This window comes from Notolabrus celidotus, chromosome 5, assembly GCF_009762535.1.
Source record: "Notolabrus celidotus isolate fNotCel1 chromosome 5, fNotCel1.pri, whole genome shotgun sequence".
Lineage (NCBI taxonomy): Eukaryota > Metazoa > Chordata > Actinopteri > Labriformes > Labridae > Notolabrus > Notolabrus celidotus.
The window spans coordinates 24,457,843-24,483,082 of NC_048276.1; the positions used below are offsets into that span (position 1 = coordinate 24,457,843).

A 25,240-nucleotide genomic window follows, 5' to 3' on the forward strand; every position below is an offset into this window, starting at 1 on the left:
AGGAAACAGAGGAAAAACACCATCACATTGACGCATGTTGAAATGTAGGTCAGCAAGGGATTTCCCCTCAACTTGAAAATGGGTTTCTGTAAATCCTGGTAGATGCAGCATTTTGTAGTTGTTGTTTCATGGCCTTGTCCAGAGTGAGAGTTTTGACCCCGGTTTAGTTTTTACCAGAGCTTCAAATAAAGCGAGTGCAACATACACAAGATACACACTGAAACAACACAACTGCAGCTGCCAAACACAGAACCAACAGCCGGCAAACTAAAACGGAACTTGCAGTTTAACCTCACATTCGTGTAGGCGTCCGGCTGAGTCGTGAGCTTAGTTGTAAATGTACGGTGAGGATATATATACGGATAATAAATGGTGAGGGCACACCAGAGAGCTCGGGGCGTATGCATCTACCAGCTCAGTCGGATGTAAACATGAGTCATGGCAGGAGTCAGGGTAGATGACCGGGTCAGAACATCATCAACACCGCCCCCTGCTCACTTTTTAAACGTTTTCCTCCGTGCGTGGACGTCACAGTCCCTGACGTGTTTCTATTTAGTTCAGCAGGCTTGATCATTGACTAATAAAATTTCTTGTTGCATGTTTGTTGCCGTGCATCCTACAGATGTGGACTTTGTTCCTCAGGCTGTCTTTAAAACTTTCTCTTGTTGTCCATGCTGCTGTAGTGACTGTCACATCCCCTTTTCCTCTACACTACCCCTGCATCTCGCCTCCACATCGCATTAATTTCTGAGGATGTGCACAGCCGACAAACCAACCAGCACTGGGACCCGTGGCCGTCATGTGTACATGTATGTGTAGTTAACAGTAAGCTTATGTCAGGCCTAATAGGATTAGTTTTTCCACCATCAGGGCACATGAAGTGTGGTGACAAGACATGTTTCATTTTTTGCTATATTCAAGTACACAGTATTTTAAAAAATATGTTGCTATGGTCTGAGAAGTAAGTTATGGGGGGTACAAAGGGGACAAAATACTATATTAATATGTGTGTGTATTACTTCTAAGATGTATCAGTTACAACAGGAACAAGTTGTATGTTAATCAGTGGCTTAAGCTATACTTTTATACATATCTATTTTAGCAGGCATCTTTAAAGACTGCCTCACAGGTACAGTGACCCATAAGGACCTATGATCAAGAAAAGTTTCTTCATTTCACATGATTAAACTTCAGGATCATGAACTCATCCTGAAGTAATGTAGCAGGTTAGCCTTGGTGCTCTTATGTCATGAGGGACTCTTTGGTATAAGAAGAGTAACCGTGGAGACTGCAGTTCATTTACAAGTAAATAAGACTCCAAACCTAGATACCTAATTTATTTAAATAACATTTATTTTTGATAGGCCTGTCTGTATAGCAGTTTTTCACCGGAGCCAGCCATTGATTTAATAGAGCCGGGCAGCCGGCTGATGACGCTATGGTCCTGAAGATGGCGGCAGCAAAAAAAAAATTATGTGACTTAAACCCATGATGATTGATGATGATGATTACATCACATTCAAACAAATCACCAGGTGTTTAGACCGCCGGTGAACACTCTCCCCCTCTTCTCATGTGATCCACACTGAGCTCCAGGATAAGTAGAAGTGATTGATCAGTTTGCAGTGGTTTTATTGGATTGAATCATTATCTCAAATACAACCTGCTCCGCAGCAGATCAAGTGTGCAGTTTAAGTTACCATGGAGATTAACCTTTGTTGGAATGAAACTCCTTCTTGGCCTTTTAAAAACTCAGAGTAGAACCTCAGGTTACCTCACTCACCTCAAATCCTGCTTCGTAGTACGGTCCTCTGGGGTGAACTTACAGCATGCCTGAGTTGGAAAGGGACCAACTAGTGTAATCCTGGTAATCCTATTTGTCTACAGAACCACACACTCAGTGTCATAGCTGCTGCTAACAGTAAATAACACAGGACATGTAAAATAATTTCCAAACAGATTATGCAGACAAGGCTTTAATGTTTTTAAAATAACCCTTGTGTGGCAGCAGGAGCTGCTAACGCACTGTGCTGAGGTCATTGAGTAACAAGATGGGGATTAGAAGAGTCCTCAGAGACTGATGACACCACCATGAGGTCATCAGAGCAGGGCTTGTATATCTCCTCTGCTGTCCCGCAATCAGCTGTCTGATCAAGATGCACATGTCCTGTCAAATGATGAGACAGCAGATGGTTCTGAGTTAAACAGGATTTATCAAATAGAAACAAATAAAGTTAATGTTGATTCAAGAGGATGGATTTTAGACATGAGCGTTAAAAAAAAATCTGGGGTAAACAACTATTTAAGTTCAGTAATTTAAAGCAACATTAATGTTATTTCATAAACTTTATGAAGCAGAATTTAATTAAACTCTTTAATCCATGGATCCAGTCCCTGCAGGATTAATGCATGAGATGTTGACATTGTGTGAAAAGGTGATATATTAATAATAACAATAATACTACTACTAATAATAATAATGATACTGAAATTGATACTACTACTACTACTACTACTAATACTGATAATAATAATAGTTATAATAATAATAATAATAGTAATAATGATAATAATAATAATAATAACAATTATAGCAAAAATATATTAAGAATACTACTACTTATAATAAAAAAAATCATGATGATGATAACAACAAATATAATTACAATACCATGTAATAATAATAATTAAATAAAAATAATAACTAAATTATAATAATAATTGTATACAAAATAAAACACATTTTGAAAAATCAATTTTGAAAAACAGGCAATTAACAGACTAACTATAAGAAGACCTTTCTGTAAAAGTAGTTCTTAATAAGTGAGAATAAGTCAAAGTCAAATTAAATCATTTCAGTTGAGTTTTCAATTGTGTGCTGTATTACAGTGTATCTGTTGGTTCACAGCTTTTGCCCTCAGTCTTGTTTAAGTTGTAGAAAAACAAATCTGATATTTTACAGAAGAATCAATGCTACAACATTTAATCTGTTTCTTTTTAAAACATTTTTCAAGGTATATTTATATTTTTGGGGGCTTTTCTTTGCCTTTAATGGACAGGACAGCTGATGAGAGAGGAAATGTGGGGAGCAGAGAAAGGGGAGGACATGCAGCAAATAGTCCAGGCTGGAATTGAACCTGCTCCCTCTGCGACGAGGGCAATAGTCTGTATATGGGGCACGCGGCGCCCCATTGAATCTATTTCTTCAGTGTTTCTTCAAGTTAAAAAGAGTTCTTATTCATCAGTAAGACAGGCTCATGTTCTGCCTATCAGCTTATTTTTCTCCACCAGTATCACACACAAGATGACTCCTTCACCCAGGCAGTGCAGTGTGGTCTGTGGTGAGAATGAATGTACACATAATCACTCCTCCTAATTGCTACTTGGGGAAGATACAGTTAGGTAGCATGAAGGAGCAGGGTCATCAACAGGATGTAGGGTGGAGGCCTCAACGATAAACCACCAACATCCTCTCTCTGAACTCTACCCTTGACCTCAACACTTCTCTGTCCTTTATTTTCTATCATCCCTCTTAAAGCTATTTATTGCTCTGTGTTTATCAGACTTTCTACCTGATGGCAAGAAACTGCAGAGGATTCAAAATTCTGATAATATCAGTGTTTTTTAAATGGAGTTTCAGGGAACCGTCACAGCATCAAATCTAAGTCCTGTCAAACAGATCGTTTGAATCTGCATTTGTATTTCTCACAGTAGCACAAAAAAATCACATGATGGTGCACAGGTCATCATATGCAGTAGATATTTTCCTTGAAACCCTCTTCGCTGAGACTAATTTACAGTATCTTACCAACAGGCTTAGTCAGCATTTCTATTTCTAGTTCTACTTAAACAGCATTAGAGTGGTGAGAAAACACAAGATGATGTCTCTGTTGCTCGTAGCATGTATAAGGGCCCAGTTTGTAAACAAACTGCCCGTGTTATCTATAAATTGAACAAATGAAGAGAATAGTAGGATGTTAAGTCTGAGAGAGTGCTGCTATAAAAAGGAGGGATAAAGAAAGAGTGCGTGCACAAAGGCTGTGTAGTATGTCTTAGTGTGCCAGAGATTTATTTTTGGTTGCCACAGGCACATGTAGGCTTACGCTATCTGAGCTTCTAATTAAAGACTTACCCGAGCAGCAGACTGACTGACCAGCCAATGATGATGATGATGATGACTCCAGCTTTCTGTCACTGCCAATTCTTGCATAACCCTTACACTGTGCCCCGTGCGTTTAAAAACAATGTTACATCCATACAGGTGTCCGACAGAACAGGATTATTGTGCTCAAGGACACCAACTCTAAATCCAGAGTTAAATCTCTGGTCTTGTTACATCCAGGCCGAGGGGGTACAGGGAGCTGGTCACAGTTTGGGATGCAGAGTCTGTTTCTTGATGTTGTGTTACTGTGTGTTTTATAATTAATCCTTTTGAAAGATCTCATTATTTTATCACACATATGTTTATATGCCAAGCCTGCATGGGATTACAAGACACCATGTTTTCATGCAGTCCAGAGTCAGAGCAAACATCACGCCTATTCATCGGAAGAAACAGAAAAAGAAAATGAAGAGTAAATGCACACTAATTAAAGATACTGTTTCGTAGGGATGCAACGATATCAAAATCTCATGGTACGATATCGTACGGTATTAAGGCCACGGTACGGAATTATTGCGGTATTGTCAAAAAATAAGATGACATTGAAAAATGTCATAGTGTGGAAAATTAAGTGCAAGGAATGATAAGGATAAGCACACTGTAATTTAACACAAACATAATGCTCAAAAGTTCTAATCACATTTATTACTACCTACAGGTATTTTCAAGTGAAAAGAACAGTGCAGGCACATCCAGTGTATCAAGTAACAAGCAAATAAAAAAAACAACTTTCAGTTGAGTGTCTTTAAACTGACAATGTAAACATCCAGTGTAACAACTGGAAAACAATAATGTTCAGTTTAGTGTCGTTCAACTTTTAACTGACAATGTAAACGTGTTTTAACAAGAATAAAAACAATCATTTTGAAATGCCTCACAAATTGATGTTTGGCCTTGCTTGCTTCTTGGTTTCACATCAACAATCTTTTCCAGGGGGGTTGATTCATCAAGTGGCTTCTCATATTACTTGTATTCCCCGACTCGTAGACGATCGCGGTCAGGCAGTGCCTGCAAACAGTTTTTTTCATGTTCGTCATGTGTTCTCCTCGATCGTTTTTGTTTACTGCAAAACCAAAAACACGTCCATACTTCTGATTTAAACTTTGCAGGAGGTTCCACTAGTTTAAGTTTTCTGCTCTGCTCCCCCATGGGAAATGATGTTTGCTTCTCAGACTGGCCCACTCAATAGCGCTAGAAAAAAACTACACTAGTGGGAGTATTTAGAGTTCCTCTTTGATACCGTCACATGCCACAGCATTATTTTGAGAATTTTGAAACCGAGATACCGCAATATTTACAATACCGTTACATCCCTACTGTTTCGTCTTCTTTTTTAAGCTTTCGAGACAGAATTAGCAAGCTTAAATATCAAAATAAATTTGTACACAGGATTCAGTTTCCACTTCCAACTCACAAAGTCTGTTTTCTTCTGGGATGTTTTTAAATCGACGAACCCCAGGTCTGAAGCGTGCCACCAAGGATTTTGGCTTCCAGATAAACAACGTGTTTCATACACTTCAGTGATTAAATTCTGTTTAATTGGCACTTATGTTTCTTCAAATTTCAGTGAGACCGTATCTTTCACAAATTCAATATTATAGCACAGATTATTACTGCTCTTTTGTCCATGGAGAGTTATTAATTTTGCTCCAAATAAACAATTTCTTGTTTAAATCTTCTAAATAGCAGATTGTTCTCAAATTTTCAACATTCAGCCAGCATTTGAAAACTAACTTGAACACTAAGATGTCTGGCAAAGCAGCCAGAGCAAAAATAACCAGAGTCAAATATAACCACAGAATATACTGTATACAAGACATTTTAGTGTCCACATCACACAGTACATCTTTCTAACACAGGGCAGTGGTGGGACTTCAGCACAGCAGTTTGATTCCAGGCTCGTCCAGTCCAAAGGACCTTAAATAACCACGGTCAAATGGAAATCAGTTCAAACATGAATCAAAGGATAAAAATGAGTCAGTGTTTTTTCTCACCTAATACTGCAGCAGCTCCCTTGGTCATAATTCATGCTCTAAAATACTGAAACCATTCCCTGGAGGTTGGTAAAGTTACCCTCAGGTCAGTGTTTTATAGTTTGAGTGTACATAGTGTTAAAGAGTCGCACCTGTGTTTGCTGTTCCCAGCAGAGGGAGCAGAGCAGCTCAGAGCCCAGCGCGATGGAGCAGGAAGAGAGCAACATCAGGACCTGTGAGGTGAGTGTTTCCTCCTCTCTAAACAACACATAGTCTTCCACTGTGGGCTCATTACAAACATCTCTTTTATGTCTGTTTCCATCATTGCATTTGGTTTTACGTCATTATCACTCATCATCAGTCATGGCATGGTAGAAAAGCACAGTGTGACTTTGCTAAACTCACCATTTTCCTGCAAATATGAACTGTCGTTTAATCTGTGGCACTGTAATCTCATCAACACTGAGCTCATTGTAGCTGATAAAGGTACGTGCAGGAGAGATGGGGTTCAAGTGTTTGAGAGGACAGACTAGTTGTTGTTTGACAGAAACTTCACAGCCTTTCAGAAGTTACTATGACCTCCAGAGAGGGGAGGTGACTGTAATATATTCTAATGAATTATTTGATTACAAAAAGATAAAAATGACCTTTTTTAAATTGAGCTGTTTATTGGATGGCAGTTTTTCTTCGGACCGCTTGTGTCTCTCTTTGGTTGAAAAATCAGGCCATACTACAGTGAGCTGAGACAGTATGTGAAATGTGGAAAAGCGTGGATCTGATTTGACTGATTTTTGGATCCGTAAAGAAATAGAAAAAAGGGGGGGCTGGAAAACCACTTCCTCCATCCTTATTTCTCAAAGCGATCAAAGAATTTCTGCTAATAAACTGGGATTCTAGCAAAGGCTTTACATTTCCGCGCAACTGCACTGAATGAAGACTTTCATGACCACACTGACTTGTATGACAGCACAGCAATTGTTTTAAATTGCATATAATTATCCAAGTAAGAAGTTTTATGATTATTACTATGAATATGCAGTTATGTAATTATAAGAGTTATGACACCAGAAATTATACCTCTATGGCAGCAATAAAACAAACATGATCAGCTGCTTTTAGCTCTCTTTTTAAATTTTATTTATGAAAGATGATGTATGGATAATCTTAAATCATTTTTAATCTTATAAACTGAAGTGAGGTCTGAGAGGCCAGAACTGTTATTCATTTAAATATAAAGCCCGGCTCGCTCACGACTCAAACTGGGAAATAACCACACTTCAACGTTTAACTCATCATGTTCTGGTGACTGTCAGTCAAAAGTTTGAAATTTGAGTCTGGAAGAGTATGAAATGGAAAATGTGTGTTGGTCTTGAAACCTGATGGTTTTAAAAACACATGTAAGTCAGTGAAATGTGTATGCTGTTCATGGCATGCACAGGATTTGGTGGTAAATCAGAAGTTATAGTAGACATACTGGATGTTTGTTTCATTTTGTTGAAGTACCTGCTGCTGTTTCTTTTGGTTTGGCATGTTTTTCCTGTCGTCCTGTGAGCTCAGAGAAAGAGAGAGAGGAGAAGGCAAGGCAAGTTTATTTATAATAAAGCACCATTCATACAAAGAGCAATTCAAAGTGCTTTACCGAGTTAAAAAAACATTAAACCAAATGGTAACAATCAACAAAAAGATTGATATCAAATTAAAGTTTCACAGCGTTGGAATCAGGGTATCAGTTCTGACCCAACAAAGGTGGTTCAGGCGCTCCCTCTCACTAATGCAGTAATTCCAGGCTGCATTAGCTGCCTCACCTGAAAAGATTAGCAGTGTAGCTCTGGCAGTGGCAGTCTGAGCTGCCGAACGTGTTCAGAGACAACGACGGGACTCTGGGAGTGAAGGAGCTCTGCTTCGTCTTCAAATGAAAGCAGTAATCAAAGTCAAATTCTCCAACACGCCTCTTCACCAGAATGGCTCCAGCAAACAGGTGCAGGGACAGGTAAGGAGGAGGAGTGTGCTGAGGGATGATGGAGAGGCTCAGTTTACCCGGGAGATGGATCCTAATGGTTGATGTGTTGGAGTCTGGATTCATTTTATGGAGTACTAATTCAGGTTGATTAGCAACTCTTCTGTTGTGTTGGCTTATTGACTGAAGCTCTCTGAAGAGGTCTGATTGTTTAAGGAGTTGCTTCATTGTTTGCATCATGAGCTGCATGTAACACTGTTTCAGACTGGGAGCGTGCTGACTGAGTGACGGCTACAGCTTGCACTGTCATCGTATTCATACATGCTGCACGTTAGCTGACAGAGCTGCTGCCTTAAACTACTTACTATGAAAATTTTCTTGTCTTTATAAATCTCAGAGGGGATGAATCTATATAGGACAGGGCTTAGAGGTGTGTGCGCAACTGTAAAGAATAATGAATATATGTTAATACACAACATCTATGTGTAAATCAAACACCATTTGTAATGTAAGTGAGATTTGTGTGCAACACCTGAAAATACACCTTAGGCTATGCCTCCCAACCCCCCACCCCCCTCCCAAAAAAAAAAAAAAAAAAAAAAAAAAAAAAACAGATTTAGAAAGTGTACTTTTAAATTATTTAGCCTGTAAGTACATAATTTGAGCAATCAACTATGATCAGATCATGGAGATATTCTAGTGCAATCCCTTTCTCTCCGTGCTCTTTTTCTCTCTCTGCACACGGTTGTTTGAATATAAATTAAGAAGTAATTTTTATTGTGAATAAGGTGGATTTTTAAACTCCTAAAACCTGCCCTGCATAAAACCAGCCATTGAAGTGAGGAGTGATTGATACGTATATTTGTCTATGTGTATAATGATAGTTTAAAGTCAAGCACATGCCTTTTCTCTCGTTTTTTGAAGGACAAACACCACAACCTCTAACAGTGATCAATGGATCTTTATTGATGCAAAGATACCTTTCAAGTGCAGAAGGTGATTTTCATGTAACTACAGCAATTTACAGTCAATATGGGAGATTTGAAAATGTCCTCTTTTATTGAGAAAAGTTGAAACTTGCATGCCAGTATGTTTTCTAGTAACTCTGATGTTTGATCAGAGAGCTTCTTTTCTGTGCAATGTGTACAGTCTCAGCACAGACACAAAGACAGATTTGAGAAAGACCATCTGAGCTTTACATCTATCATCACTGATATGAGCTTATCTGATGAGGAAGAAGTGCTTATCTCCCTTTTGGATGACACAGATAGCTGAAAGTGTTAGTTGTGAGTTTGTGCTGCTGTTTATGCTGACAGAGTCTGCTGTCAGTGTTTTACTGCAGTGCACTCAGGCTTGTTTTGATTCGACTGAACTTGTAAGCGTTGCACCTCTGGTCAATACTGTGTTGTTGTCAGGGTAAACAACAGTTTCTGCATTAGTTTTCATACTGAGCTTGAGCACCATTAGAGAATTATTTCCATGAACTGCCTCTATGCTAGCAGCTGTGCATTGCAGTCTGTGCATCTTTGGTGCATCAGCATTATGATAAAAGGAGTTAAATGATACAGAGCCACATGCAGAATCACAGACGTGAACTTTTATCATGTGATGGAATTTTTAACTGTGACTTAGAGGTGATTTATTGTTTGTAATTGTTACTTAAAATTGCAGACCGGCATTCGACATCTCTAAGATGCCGAATCAGTCATACCTCACGCAGAGACTGCTGCTGCACTTCTGTTCTCGCTCCAATGATCCGGTTAAAACCAATGTTTTAATAGGAAGTTCCAAGTTGTCTGCTACAGCGGTTAATAGCAAGCGAGACAGTGCACGGGAGTCCTTATTCATTCTGCTGAGCTGACGCTCGTCCTTCACTCTCTTCCCTCTCGCTCTCTCCCCTCCTGAATCGCTGCTCAGTTGCTCAGCCTGGAGACCGAGGGGAGAGACAGGAGACAATGAAGTGAAAACAAGAGGCGGAGGATAGATGAGAGGGAAAGAAGCTTGAGAATTTCCGGGTTGCTGGAGGAGTCCTGGCCAGCTACTTAGTGTTTTTAGTGAGTGTGTGTTTGTGTGTTTGGCTGATGACGCATGCTCTGCTCCGAGATGGCGTTTGGAATCCTGATTGCCTTCAGCGCTGTGGAGGAGGCATCCCAACCCTCACAAGGGGCCCACATGCAGTAACAGCTGTCCGCCGTGGCTTTTCTTCCTCCCCAGCGTGTGTGAGTGTGTGTGTGTGAGCGTGCCTGGGTGTGTGTCTTCTCCTCCCCCTTCTTCCTCTTTTTCTTCCTTTTGCTCCTTTTCTTCTTTAGCATCCCCTTCTTTTATCTTTCCTCATTGCTCCCTCACATTGGAATCCTTTTCTTCATCTTCCTCCTTTTTTTCTCAAGAAGTGCTTAAAGAGGCGATGAAAGTGAGAATAGGGTGAGGGCTCCTTTTTTTATCTGGCCAGCATGGATTGTCTCTGCATTGTCACAACTAAGGTAAGAGTCAGCAGGAGTGAATGACTGAGTGGTGGGCAGAGACACAGAGAGTGAAACAGTGGGAGAGTGAAACGTGCAGTGGAGCAGGAGAAGGGCTTGCTCTTTGTTTTCTAAATGTTTGCATGTGCACAGGTTTTTGTCTTCCCATCATCCTCAGTCTTCATCACCTTTCATTTCCAATATGATATTTGATTGTTGAATGTTGCTTCAGCGGATATTAACTTCACCCCACAGAGTAACTTCTAGTGATAAGCCTGCAGATAAGATATTCTTCTACCCTCTCACTTCACACGTCAGTCTCCAGACATAAGCCAACCTGCCTGTCGCTTTGTTGACTTCATGGCAGCAGAAGTTGTGTTGAACTTCAGTCTGCTGGTTTGTGGCTCAGATGCAGCACATTGACGCTCTGAGCTGTGGATTCCTCCTGGCAAAATGTCACTCCATCATGATTATTTCCCTCCAAACTGAATGCTATATACAGAAGAGGGTTTCCAGAAAACATCTCTTAAGTGAAATTCCTGAGCCTATTCAACGTGCTCTTCACTTTATAAGCAGCTGTTGAAAACTGCAGAGGGGAATCCTTCGCATGTGTTTTTATCCTCCTAACTCACATGGAATACATTTCAATTTTTTTTTTTGTATTTGATATCATAACTCCCTAATGTGCCGATGATTCTGAACTCTTACTGCTGTATGTTTGGAAATAAGTTAAGTACTGTAAACTAGGGCTGAACGCTTAATTGCATTTGCGATATAATCGTGATATGATAAAACAAGATATTCTAACCACAAATGCCAGGAGACCACATGATGTTTGATCCACGTGATACAAAATCGAAACAACAAAATGTGTTCAAGTAAGTTCTGAACAATCAATTGTTAACCTTCCTACCACAAAGCGATGTACGACAGTTGCTAGCGACCAGTGCTTCAACTTCAAGTAAGCAAAGTACCAGGCGACAGGGATCACTGACCAAACTGTTTGAAAGTATTACTCCTCATAAACATAATTTGAAACTGCATGCAGAAATATAACTCAGGCAGTAATCTTTACTTTAGTTTGTGTGATTTATTACTGACTTATATACTTCTGTTTACACCACACTTGGTTGGCAGAATTTTGGTAAGTTGTTGTGGTGAATGCTTACAAGACTGCAAGTCAAAGTATTTAGTAAGTTTACAACTGTAATTAAAGTAGATAATTAAACAGTCTTTCATATTAATTCATGCTTCATTTGCCTTTATCTTAACATAAGCCTAGCCTATAAGAAAGAACAATTAAATCTGATATTGTTTATTATAATACAGATTGATGTATTGCTTGTGTTTGTTGAAAAATACATGGGGAGAGGACCTTGAAAAAATAATTGCATATTAAATCGCAATATTGAGGAAAATAATCACAATTAGATTATTTTCTGAAACATTAAACAGATGTTTTCTATCCTAACCCATAGAGATGGAAAATATCAATCCTGTCAATCGTCAGCACATTAACATTGTCATTAGAATGCAGATCAATGCTGCCAGTTTAGCTAACAGTCACTGTCGTGGCTATGAAGTCTGTTAAAAAAGGTATTTATTATAATAATAATAATAATTATTAGAGTTATAATCACTGCATTTAAAATCAGGGATTTCTAATGTACTTTGATAAACAAGAAAAACACGTATAAACGAACAAAGCAGAACACAAAACAAGTCAAACAGGAGAAGAACCAGAATGACTAAAAACCCAACGCCATGAAAACCCAACATGACCTGAACCCCAGAGGACTGCAGATGTAAAATGGTGTTTGCAATTAAAACCAGTAGTAGAATGTAGTCCTGTAGTCCCTCGAGAACACATCATTAAGGCTATAGGTCAATCTCAGCACCAACTTTGCATTTCTTCTTATCCGCTTCACCGTTTTGTTGGTTTACACTTGTGACTTTTTCATGTGCAGTGCTCTGTGCTCTCACTGGTCAACGTCCCTGACAGAGAACACATTGTAGAAGACAGAGAGAATAATTAAGCATGCCAGACTTCCTGTCCAGAGGTCAGCAGTGGTGGTTAATGGTTTGTTAGTGGCTGATGCTGATAATCACAGAGCAGGTCTGTCGATGGCCGATATATAACGCTGATATAAGTCTTTTCTTTTTTTTTAACAACAATTCAGTGATAACATCCATTACTCCATGCACATTACAATCTAATATATTTTACATGGCTGTCTTAGGCAGAAACATGCTCTAGATAACACTAACAATTAATAAAAATTAATTTTGGGGGCCAATGGGTCCTGACACCCTACATCTAACAGATCCGGCTATAACCGTGCTTAAATGTTCAGTTTGGCCTCAACATTAGATCTTTTACTCTAAAGAAGTGATTGATACATCGGCCATCTGGATTCTAATTCATCACAAGTAAACAGTTAACAAGTAAAGTTAACCTTAAAGCAGCTTGGCTCACAGCCCACAAAGCCCTGCTGAATACCATCAGATAACGACGGGTCTAGTCGGAGACTGCTTTATAATTACTCTTTTTCAAAGGTTGAATCTTTTGTTCTCTCAGTCATCAGGATCATATTTTTGCTTAGCTAACAATACTGTCTGTATGCAGGTTGCAACAGTATTAGTATTAGCAGAGTATAAGTACCTGATCTTTACATTGCACTGAGGTTGGACTCGCTTCTTGCATGCACCATTCTGAGTAAACCTGAAAGAGCCATCTCCATCATTTATGCATAGATACCGATAGAGTGGTTCGCAGCCTAAGTACAGACACAGATCGGAGAGAGAGTTAGCCTACAGTGCTATCAGTCATGTTGAAGATGGACACGTGTGTCTGGGTCTTCTTCACATATTGAAGAAGCACACACACACCTGTGGTCATTCAGGCTGTCCATCTCCTGAAAGCTATGGTTAAATATTCACATGGGCGTTTGTATGAAAGCCATTACCGGTCGGCCTTTGAGCTGTCCTTCACTCAGAGCGCCTCATGCAGTGTGGATGCCTTCTGTGAGAACTGTTAGTGATGGAGGCAGACTTTATATTGCTCAAAACAATGTGTATCTGTCGAAACTTGGAAAAAAATATATAGTGATATGTTTTACAATGTGCTGAAACTTATTGACAATAAATGTTTTTGATAATGTACGGAAGCCATCAGCGCTCATACATACAAACATTTAATATACTCTACTTTCCCAAACAAGGAATCGTTTATTCATCCTCTTAAGATCTCACCATGTTTATCTCTTTATCTCAAGATGACAAAGCTTGTGTTCTTGAAACAATAAGATTAACTCTCTGGGGATATAAATAAAACAAACTAATAAAGAGAAGGTAAGCCAGCACACTCTTCAATGCTGCAAAAAGTACACTGAATAACAACATTTGAATATAAAGATCCTCATCTGAGTGTATTGGTTTTATTCAGTGTTTCTAGAGTTGTTATCCGTTACAGCTGTTTCCTGCAGGCACCGAGGAAGAGGTTAGCAGTCTATTTGACCAAATACTCTGATTGAATGATTTGTCCATGTGACGTTTTGAGGCTGTTGAGTTCGGTAGGGCCAACTACTCTATGGGTAATGTAAAGCTTTGTTTTCCCCTGCATGTGATCTTGAGCAGACATCTTGTAATTGCACATTTAAACTCATGCATTGTTTGAAGAAGTGATACACTTCATGGAAAAGTTGCTCCCTAAAAATGAAGATGATAAACAGAGAAATCTGAAGTTTAGCTCTGACTTGTTTCCCCCACTGAGATCTGTAATTTTTACCCAGCATCAAATTGCACACTGTAGTGTGGACCTGGGGGAGTATATGACGGCATCATTGACATGCTTTACATAAGGTTTAACTTCAGCCCACACAAAGCTAAACCTAAGATTAGCTCTCTTCCTATCTTTGAAAAGAATCCCTTTCTGTGATGCCAGCGACTGGAGAGTATGAAGGGCTGCCATGTGAATTCCCCTCATGACCTCATGGTGTATGTTTAAACCACCAGCTCTTATGTTTATAATATATCTGGTTGATCTGGGTTATAAGTACTCAGTCTCTTAATTCATACTAATGCAGCAGTCACTAAGCAGCACTCCCTCCCAGTGCTTGTGTCACACTGTGAATATTAAATTCATCTCCTACCTTAAGTATTCTGCTGTCCATAATGAATGTGCACAGCTTAATGATATGCAGTTCTTGTTCCAATGCCACATTATGTAATGCTTTGGGGGCACGTTGAGTATACTGGACTGAAGTTCAGCATGAGAGAAAAAAAAGAGGGGAGCAAAAAGAGAGGAAGAAACCACTCCTACACAAGTGTGTTGATACTCTGCTTCTCTTTCTGTTTTTAGATTATCTCTTCATCTGGAGTCTAACACTCTTTTCTGCAGAGGCTCCTCTTCCATACTCTCCAAAACAAACATATGACATAGGTTCAGTTTGGACCCAGCATTGAAATGTTTATAGCAATTCTCAATTCAAGAAAGTGAAAGTTTCAAGCTGCTGAAGGTGTGGTTTTTATCCAAGAAGAGAAATGGTCTTTGCTGTAGCTAGTTTCATGAGTATGATGTGAGATCTGCCTTCATTGGATGGAAGATGAGGTATGGGCAGGAGTTGACCCTGGCGTTGAAGAGGCAGGGACATTGTGTGATGTCCAAGCTCAGGTTTAAGAACAGTATGCTGTGAAGAGAGCTATGGGTTGTGTTTGCTGGTCTAAGTAAATTAAGAACCTGTTTTATGACTTGTTACTTATTCAGCTGATTAGTAGATATGAACCTGTCTAAAGTGGGAGGTGTTACTTTGTACTGTGTTGAGGTAAATAAACAAAACGTAATTCCTACATGTTTAAAATCGTAACTGCTTTAGCTTTCTGTCTTTATTTACATTAACTTAAATTGTGAAATCAGGAACAATACCTTTCTCGACCTTCAGTTGATTGAAGTGTTGTTAAAGTATAACTGTGATTGTATTAGTTAATATATTTACTATTCATTCAGGACCACTCTTGTCAATAGGATTAATTATTTGCATGCAGCAATTTATATTTGGCGGTATGGCTCTGTTCTGGGAGCTCCCTGCCCTTCCATTGACCTATGTGGAATGCCAAAGCCTGAGGTAGGGAGAGCACACCCCCCCTCTCCTTTATGTGCATACATGAAAAGCCAAGGCAAGAAGAGCAGCAGCAGGAAAGACGCCCGGGGTACAGAACAGAGCTGGCAACAGTGACAATACATATGGCATTGGTAGAGCTGTAATTTCAGTCAGTTCTTTCTCTACTTTTAAAAAGTAAGTGAAGATTTCTGCAGGAGCCTGCAGTTGTCAGTAGAGCTATCATTTCAGTCAGAACCCTTCATGTCTAAAGAATTGATAATTTGCATGGAATAAGTTAAATTTAGTGGTATGGCTCTGTTCTGTCAGCTCCCTGGCCTTCAACCGGCCTACCTGGAATGCCAAAGCCTGAGGTGGGTAGATCACACCTCCCCTCTCTTTCATGTGCATACGGAAAAAGACAAGGCAGGGAGAGCAGCAGCAAAGACAACTGTGTACAGAACAGAGTGGGCATCAGTGACACATACAGTACATAGGGACTGGTAAAATCAGACACTGGATAAAAGGAGGAAATGGGGTGGAGTTGGGTTGCGAAGCAGTTTGCAGGGGAAGCAGCAGGAGAAGGCTGGCTAAAGCAGTTTGAATAGAATACCTCATTTGATATTTGCCAATAGAATGCGTAGATGTTATCAGCTATTGCTAACCTGTTTTTCAATTGTTTCAGTGGTGTAATAGGTCAACTGGAGAAGGTCCAGTAGTAACTAGCTGAAAGGGAACATTTATGGATACCAGTTTAGGGGTATGTGGTTGAGCAAGATTTTTTACAAATATATTTACACCACAGTGATAATATTAGCATTGGCATTTTTTTTGTAATATGATAAATCTTAAATGCATAACAGTACAAAATGAGTATAAGTAGTTACATATTTTTTCAGGCATCTTTTGTAATATTTTACAGACAAACAATTTTCTCCAGAATAGGAAACAATATTTCAGAGTCTGGTGCCTCTGAATTGTACAGAGGACTGACCTCTACAGGTAAAACATTCAGGAGGATGAAGAAATAAAGTTTTAAGTTTTCCATTTCCAGCTGTTTATGGTGCAATTTAGATTTTTTTGCCCTACCTCTCCTTAAAGCCAATGATTTAAAAGCCTCTGTAATCAAGAATGAAATAGCCTGTTTAGCCCTGATATGACTAAATGCTTCTTTTCACCTACAGAGGAACATGTTGAGAACAAGTCCTCGCACCTCTGATCTCTGGCACCATCAGTGCGTCTGCTTTGTGATGGGCCAGCACTGTGTTGTTTGATCTTTATAGTTCCACTCTTTAAGACTTGCTGCAGGCGGTCAGGGCTGATTCAAAGAATAAAACTCATTTGGTCAATTTAAAAATACCAGCACTTTAAAATGATGTATTCATAGGAACAGGTACCAGATCCATTTGGCAGTGCCTCGTGATAGTGTGGACATGTAAAGTTATATTTCAGTCTGTGTTTTACACAGCCGAGCAGAAGAAAAGAAAGAAAACCGTTCTCATTACAACATGGCCAGGGTAGAAACCCTGTCCTCTGCAGATAAGACAACTTTCCTCCCACTACAGGGCAGCCTGCTGGGTGGACTTGTGATCGGTTGTGTTGCCTGGAAACTGCAATCTTTCTCTACAGGGGTGAAAAGGACAGACTTTCTGGAAACGGCAAATAGTCAGATGTCTTGGGATCCTGATTGCACAACTTTCAGTGTGTCTTGGTTTTTTTTCAAGTTGGATCTCTTTATGAGTGAGGTCAGACGAAAGGTAAATTTGTCGGGTGGCTCATCATTAGAAACTGTGATTAGAAAGGAAGAGGACAGTCTGACACACAGTTCACCTGACATCATACTGTGCTCTGTTGGCAGTACTTATTGAGGACTGTGTATGGAGTAGGGATGACCACAATTAATCGATTATCGATTAATTGATTGTTAAGAAATTACTCGAAACACACATTTTTGTTATCAATTTGTCGTCATGTGGAACAAACATCATGTGGTCTCATATTACACTCATCTATCAGGGAGGTGTTTTAAGTTTAAAGCATGTTTGGATGTGAATCAGCTGTTAAAGGTGTTGCGCACAGCGCAGACGCTCAGCTGGAGGCTGTGGCTGTGCGTCAGGTCTCCACGTGCGCTTTTTAAAAGAGGATCAATACAAAACTGCTGCCAAAAACAACACGGACACAAAGGTTGACAACTTTTTAACAGGATATTTCCCACCTTTGGATACAAAGGCAACAGACAGTTGGGAAATTCTGGTACGCTACATTTACAGACCAGCAACATCAGAGCCGTCTGAGCTTTTCTCCAGCAGGACTGATTATGACCCGGTTGCGCTCCTGGCTGACACCTGACCGAATACACATGTTTATTTTTCTCAATAAGAACGAGTAGACAGAAAACTGGACACTGTGAGTCTGAAGTACTGTTCTGTTAGTATTATGAGCCTTCACTTTATAAGATTATGTCCACGGAGAATATTTCAATGAGCCTGATCGTTGATATTCTGCGTGTCAAACGTGTGCCCGTATTCAATCCCGTCAGTTTTATGCATTTTGTTGCTGTAGAAAATAAAATTTAGGGGGAAAACAACCTATTTGGCATTGTTTTTGACGTAAGAATAATAATGTTTTTTTATTATCAATTAATCGATAATTGATTGTTAACATTTCCAAAAATCGATCACGGAAAATACTTAAAATGTACATCCCTAGTGTGAAGAGTGGTTTGGTAGGTGTGTCTAACCATCATACTACAGTCTATCTTCAAACCAGCTCATCCTCCATCATTGAGAAGATCTTTTGATCAAAAGCTTGGACTGAGAATGTGGAGATGTGGAGCTAATAACCAGAGTGAATAACTTGTAGTTGAATTGGCAGAATTAAAGCCACTATAGCCTCTAACTCTGATCCTTCTGTTAGTGAAGGAAAACTTAAAGCTAGGGTTGGTAGTCAGATTTATTTATTTATTTGTTTTATTTAGATGAAGTCCTGAGGAAATGCTACATTCAAATTCACGCTAGTTTTCCAAGACTACCAACCCTAGCTTTAAGATCTTAGAATTTAGAAATCATTGTGAGCATGAGTGCTAGTGTGGACACATTACCTGAAACATGGAAGTTGCTGTATTGTCAGGCTGTGGCGTCATCATATTTCTGAAGTTAGCATGTGAACCATTAGAAGAATAGAATAGAATAGAATATATCTTTATTGTCATTGTACACTGTACAACGAAATTGAGGTGCAACCCCTTTCAGTGCAAGAAGATGCATAAAAGAACAGTAGTAAAATAAAAAAAAATAAAAAAAAATAATAAAGAAGACAAACATTAATAAATACAAATAAATAAAACCATGAGACACATCCAGCACTCAACAGGCAGACATTCAGTCAATCGGAAATTGCACAGACCCATTTTATATTGCATTATTTAGTGTTTAGTGCACTTATTGCTTTGGGATAAAAGCTGCTTTTCAGTCTGTTTGTTCTCGTATTTAATGTCCTGTATCTCCTACCCGAGGGCAGAAGTTCAAACAGGTGATGACCTGGGTGTGTTTGGTCCCTGAGGATGTTTCTCGCATTCTTAAGGCGCCGTGAGCTATAAAGTTGCAGCTGGCATACCACACACACAGACAGTACGTAACAACACTGTCTATGGAGCAGTGGTCGAAGGACACAAGCAGCTTTTTGTGACAGGTGGTTCTTCTTGAGGAGTCTCAGAAAGTAAAGCCTCGGCTGCACCTTCTTCACAGTTTTTGTGGTGTTAGTACCCCAGGTCAGGTCCTCCTCAATCTGATTAGCATGTGCTTCATCACCGTAAGTGACTCTATGTCCTTGCGGTCTTGTCACTCTTCAGAACATTTTCAGTCACGTCACCAGCGCAGAAGCCTGGAGGGCGAAAAAGAGCGTAATGATGATGACCTCCATTGAACGATCTTTGGAGCTGCAGCACAGGCTTGTTAATTGATCATCAGCACTTTACATTGGTGATGTTTGCAAAAAATAATCCTTCCCTTTACACAGCTGGCAAGTTGAAAGCCTATAAAAGTACAGACAGACATACGTATTTGAGATGAGGAGGGTGATCAATTCTTTGTCATCAAAGCAAAGGTGGCTGATATAATTCATGCCACTGTCCATGTTCAGTGTCAAGTCTTGACTAAATATTAACCCTCTCCTCAACTGACCTAAAACCCCTTTATCACCAGAACATCAGGATAAAATTGTCCGGTCGTAACAGCGGAGTATCTAATAGCATTTTTCCTCAATCGCCTCCTCTCAGGAGTTTCTTTCTCAGATGGGATTCTTTAGAAGTACAACCATGGCTTGTCTCCTTGTAGGCTAGTGCCTCCAATTGAGCAACTCTCTGTTATTTTTTAAAGTTTTGAATTACGTAGTTAGCAGCAGAGTCCGTATTTTGTGGCAGTAGGAAGACTTTCTTGCCCACCAGGGGGCGGTTCAATTTGTGTGTGATGTCACGGAGAAATTATGAATAGAGACTAATTTATTCAGATCTAATATAATAGATATCAAACATGTTTTACACTATTTGCCTTAATGAGAGGGCAAAGTGTTCAGGAGATGTGTCACGGTAAGATATGATACAGATCAAACATTGTTAGCAGCCATAGTCTCCTCTGGTTGTTTATTAGAGGTACATCAGGTTCAATTTAATACAAATCCTTCAGGACTCAACACTGATCATGAGGACTCAGGCAGTCCTTTCCTTCTGAGTTGACCCTTTACATACAGATAAAGAACTACAACTTCTCTGATCTTATCATTTGATTCTTCTTCCAGCTCATCCACCCCCTGACTTCCTACTCTTCCCTCCTCCTCCTCTCCTCATGCTGCCCCCTTTTCCCTCCTCCAGCTTTCCTTCACACTCTCTGCTGAGGGAAATGAATACGTAAGGAAACGTCGAGTAGGGGATCTATTTGGATCTACGTTTGCTAATAGTGCTGAATCGATGGACAGTTACCATGGTAACAGGGAGGCTGGAACCAAAAATATATTCTATACAACGTCTTTAATACCTCCCCACTACACTCAGATACCCGACGCATCTTCCCACACACACACACTACTGTGAGCGAACTCCCCAAGCAGCATATGAAAAAACCCACTCTTTGAAAGTCTCAAGATTACTGAAATGTAGGCTCTGAAGCTTCAACTAATAGATACATAGATATATAGATGGAGAGATGCCACATTTTTTAGATGGTGGACCCAAAGTTCAGACACAAATGTTAAAAAATGTCAAGCTGTAAATCCAACATCAAAGAACACAGAGGAGCCACAGGAGAAATACTTGCATGACCAGAAGGAACCACAGGAGAAGAGGGAACAGACAAACTCAGGAGAAGATGCAATAAACTGACAAGATATGGATAAGATAAGGGAAGTAGAGAAACTAAAGACACAAAGGTGTTCAAACACAGGTGAAACTAATCAGGGCAGAGCACACATGTTGCCTTCAAATGGAAAAGGCAAAGTTAAATTGTGAAGTTGTGTCAGTGAGTCGTGTACATGGAAGGCTTGGCATTAAAGTGGATGCCAAGTGAACACATAACATAGCAACTTTAGCTAACTTAAGGAATTGTCTTATCATTGCAAAACATTCCAGTTCAGTGAAAACATGAAACAAGGGGAGAAACAAAATGACAAAAGCACAAAAAATAAATAAGAGCAAAGTGCTGAGGTGCCCTTCTGTGGCACCATCTTGATACTAGAACAGAGAAGAGGGAGAAAACAGACAGATGCTAGAAAGCAGATAGAGAAGGCTGAGCCAGTATTAGAAGACTGTTTGGAACAGAGTCCCCCCCCCACGATGGATTTGGCTCTACCTCCCCCTACTCCCCAAATTTTGTGAGAGAAAAGAGGAGAGAAAAGAACACGAACAGTTTTCTCTATTTTGGGGGGCAGCCAACGTACATTATTTCTCCTCATCCAGATCCACTGACTTGTTTTTTCTGCTTCATCTCCCACCTCCTTTACTCATGTTGCAGACTCCGTTCAGACCCTCCCAAATTTGCCAGTAATGAGATAGTTGATCGTGCTTCAAACCCTCTACATCATAAGTTGCACCTAACGGACATCTAATGTGATTATCCTTCATACTCCACAAGTACCTCCAGCTAAGCTTCCTCTTTTTTACACCTGCTTAGCCTGAGCCACACCGTGTTTTCATAACTTACTTTTGCCAGCACACATGCTGTACTACCAGCTTTCCTTCTTTAGGACCTGATTTGTCCCAGACTGGTCTGCCTGATGTAAGCCCTAAACCTCTGTGTTCTTGCCAACAATCTCTGGCCATCCTGTTCTGCCTGTCTTGGGTTGCTTTTCCCGCCTCTAGTCTGATTTGGGGCCAAGTTACTAACCAAGTCTTTGCTCTCAGACAGCAACATCTTTTTGGATACCCTCAGCTCTTCACCAAGCTTTTGGGATAACTTGTTAACCCTTTACTATTCTGGATAATCTCCACAAGAATCGAAGAACATCAGGCACGCTTTTTTAGACCAGTTAAGGGACTTCTTAGGGCTGAAGAAGTGATCACAGCTTCACTCTGAGCTTGGACTTCAGGTGGGCTCTTTTGTCAATACCATCGAACCTCAGCCTAGCATCTGACCTGCAGTGCAGCAGTGAGGTTTCTTTAACAAAACAGGCTGCTAATCAGCTTCTCAGATGTCTACTTAATTGTTAGGTCAGAGTTAGGGTTAAGGGTTATTACACAGACAACAAATCCTCCTAACTTTGGTGATCAGCGTGCTGAGTTCTCCTCCATCAGCATCAGCCAGTCCTGCTCTCACACATCAGTTGGACTGGCAGTCTTGTTTCTTGACTGCTTCTTGGCATCTTCACGGTTAAGATTTCCGCCCATGGGAGCTTTGTGTTTGCTTAATCCCATTTATATTAACTTAAATAAAAATGTGTAACAGCTTGAGCCTTTAATTTTGGTGTCCATCTTTAATGCAGTCATGGTTTGCTTTCATTTATGACTTCATTTTAAGCTGCCGCTACGGGGCAGCCTCCGAATCACTTATTATGTGGTGGTGCTGTTACGCCAGACTTCCACCAGATCACACCCATGGGCTGCGTTTTCAGAACGCAGCATGTAGCAGGACCACCGGACAACTCGAGTCACGAGGTCACCAAGGTGTCTGCTTTCATGATGAGCCTCTCCTTATCCATTTTGTCTTCATTGGCCTCTGAAAACCTCTAACCTCTTGATTCCAGGCCTTCCAGGCATTTATTTTGAAAATCAACCATATGTTTTAATTTTGTTTTGGTGCCTGACTTCCTGTCAAGTTTGATCTGCTCTATGCTGATTGATGTGCCTTGCAAAAATCAAAGTCTTTCGTATCTGCCACAGAGGGCTCCGGCCTGCTGGATCGGAAACAGAGCAGAAATATGACAGAGTGGAATTCAGGCGGTAGAGGTGCAGCAGGCAGGGTTAGGGTTGTGGTCAAAGTAGTTATAGTGTTTAACCACAGAAATACACAAGCTGTGAACAGCAGTTCTTATGCAGTGTGTTTGACCAGTTTATGAAAAATTCTATCTTATCAATTAAGCTGTTTTCGAATGAGGTGAAAACATGTAGAAAAAAAAGATGTTCCTGTTATTATTCCCTAGTTTTTCCTCAGCATCACTTCACACTTTATGTCAGGATTTCTTGAGTAGGATTTCATCATCAAAGGAAACCTGTATTAGTGTAACTGTTAGGTGTTACTCTCGCTCGTGCTTCTGTGCAAGCGACAGTATGAAGCCCTGCATGTTATGAAACTGTGTGTGTGTGAGTGTGTGTGAGCGAGCGAGCGAGTTTGGGAGGGAGGCAGGGAAATACACAGAGTGTGAGAGAAAAAATATTAAATCCAAGCTGGGTTGCAACATGCTGGAAACAAAAATACTCCATGTGTGACATCACTCAGCATACTACAGTGTGTCAAACATCAGTCACTTAAATGTGAAATCTGAGCACACAAACGACTGATTCCTAATATTTCCTTTGATTTTCGTTGATTCACGAACATGTACATTACATTCAGCCAGCAGACGTTTCTGTTTACTTTCTTCTTTTGCTCACAAACACAGATCCCCCTCTGTCACGTCAGTCCCGCCTGCCAGCCTGCGGCGATGGAGATTTGCGTCTATTGAAAGGTCTTTTTAATGCTGTTAAGAATTTCCCCAGAGAAAAAGTGGTCTCGCCACCTCAGTGTGTGAACAAACAGAGCAGTAGTTCTCTCACTCAGGGACACTTCCTCCTCCGTCTCTCTTGGAGGTGCAGCTCCTTTCTCTGCTTTTTTTGTTTTTCATTCTTGAAGAAGAGTAAGCAGTTTTACATTCTTTCATGTTCCCGCCATGTTTCTCGCATGCTATTGCGCTATGAGATCAAACATGAAGGTAAGGGACTTTCTCTAATGTGTGTGTGTGTGAGTGGTGATGTGTGGAGGATATGCAGAAGATGCTACATGAAGTCTAGTGAGTGAATGGAGGCAGTCATGGCGCTCCTCAAGCACAGACGTACACTGCTTTCATAAGTTTACTGACTCTTGTCTCGCTTTACTAATGAGCTGACGTGTGTATGTGTGCGTCAATGTGGTCAGGATTTTTGACTGTTTTTATTCAACAGTCATAGAAAGCTAGATTATGTCACCTCCACCTTTTGAACTTGGGTGATAACAGGGTTAACGTGGCATCAGTTTTGGGTCCCACAGCCATGTCAGCAAAGATAAATGTGGACTTTTAGGATAAAACAGTGAAGTTTATGTGATTATTAATGGGTCTGGACTCATCCCTCTGATTATCCTAGATAACAAAGCAGCTTTCCCATCATGCTGGATTATTTAATCTAATTATCTAAAGAAAATGGAGGGATTTTCTGGTGATGTAGCAAACAAAACAATACGCTGGTTACTGTGATAGGTTAGATGGTATAGCATGGCATGCTGCTGTTGCCCACGCAGAAGAGAGAAGTTATGCTTTTTTGGTGCTTGTGGATCTTTGGAGTTTTAAGTTCTGATCATGGCATGTTATGGTCTTAGTGTCCAGCCTTTGTGTTGTTTTTTTGAGTTGAGATCTTGAGAAAACAGGACACAGAAAACAGAGTCTATAAAATGAGTTGATTCATGCACAACAAAACCACCCACTCATGTGATTATTTAATAATAATAATAATAATAATAATTCTTAGGATTTATAAGTCGCTTTACATAAAATAAAAATGGTTAAAAAAATCAAATATAAAAAAGAAAACAGGTAAAATAAAACAACAAGGACGGAGGTGGGGCAGGGGTAGAGGTCATGTGTTGTATGCTGCTATTTAACAATAATATGTACATAATGTCACTGTCCTACATCTAGCATAAGTCAAAGAAAAAATATGAGAATCAGCACAGACCCTGTGTGTAATTCTGCAGATTTTGGGCAAAGAATCATCTGATCTAACAACTTTTACAGTTCTCCCTCCGGTGTCTTTCTCCCTTCATAGCAGAGAGCTAGACACAGCAAAGTTCTCAGCCCTATTTCCTGTCTTTCCTTTCCTTTCTTCCTTTCTGTTCCTCCCTCCAGTCTCTGTGATCAATAATTCAATTGATTTTTTG

General features: G+C 40.0%; 1 protein-coding gene across 1 annotated transcript in view; it reads left to right on the top strand.

Annotated features, from left to right (window-relative positions):
- Positions 1–25,240, top strand: part of dlg2 (discs, large homolog 2 (Drosophila)) — a 198,269-nt gene that overhangs the window by 40,176 nt on the left and 132,853 nt on the right. The window contains exon 4 of the mRNA XM_034683719.1: positions 6,307–6,375. Within this exon, the coding sequence (XP_034539610.1) occupies positions 6,307–6,375 (69 nt within the window). The remainder of the gene's footprint in view (positions 1–6,306; positions 6,376–25,240) is intronic.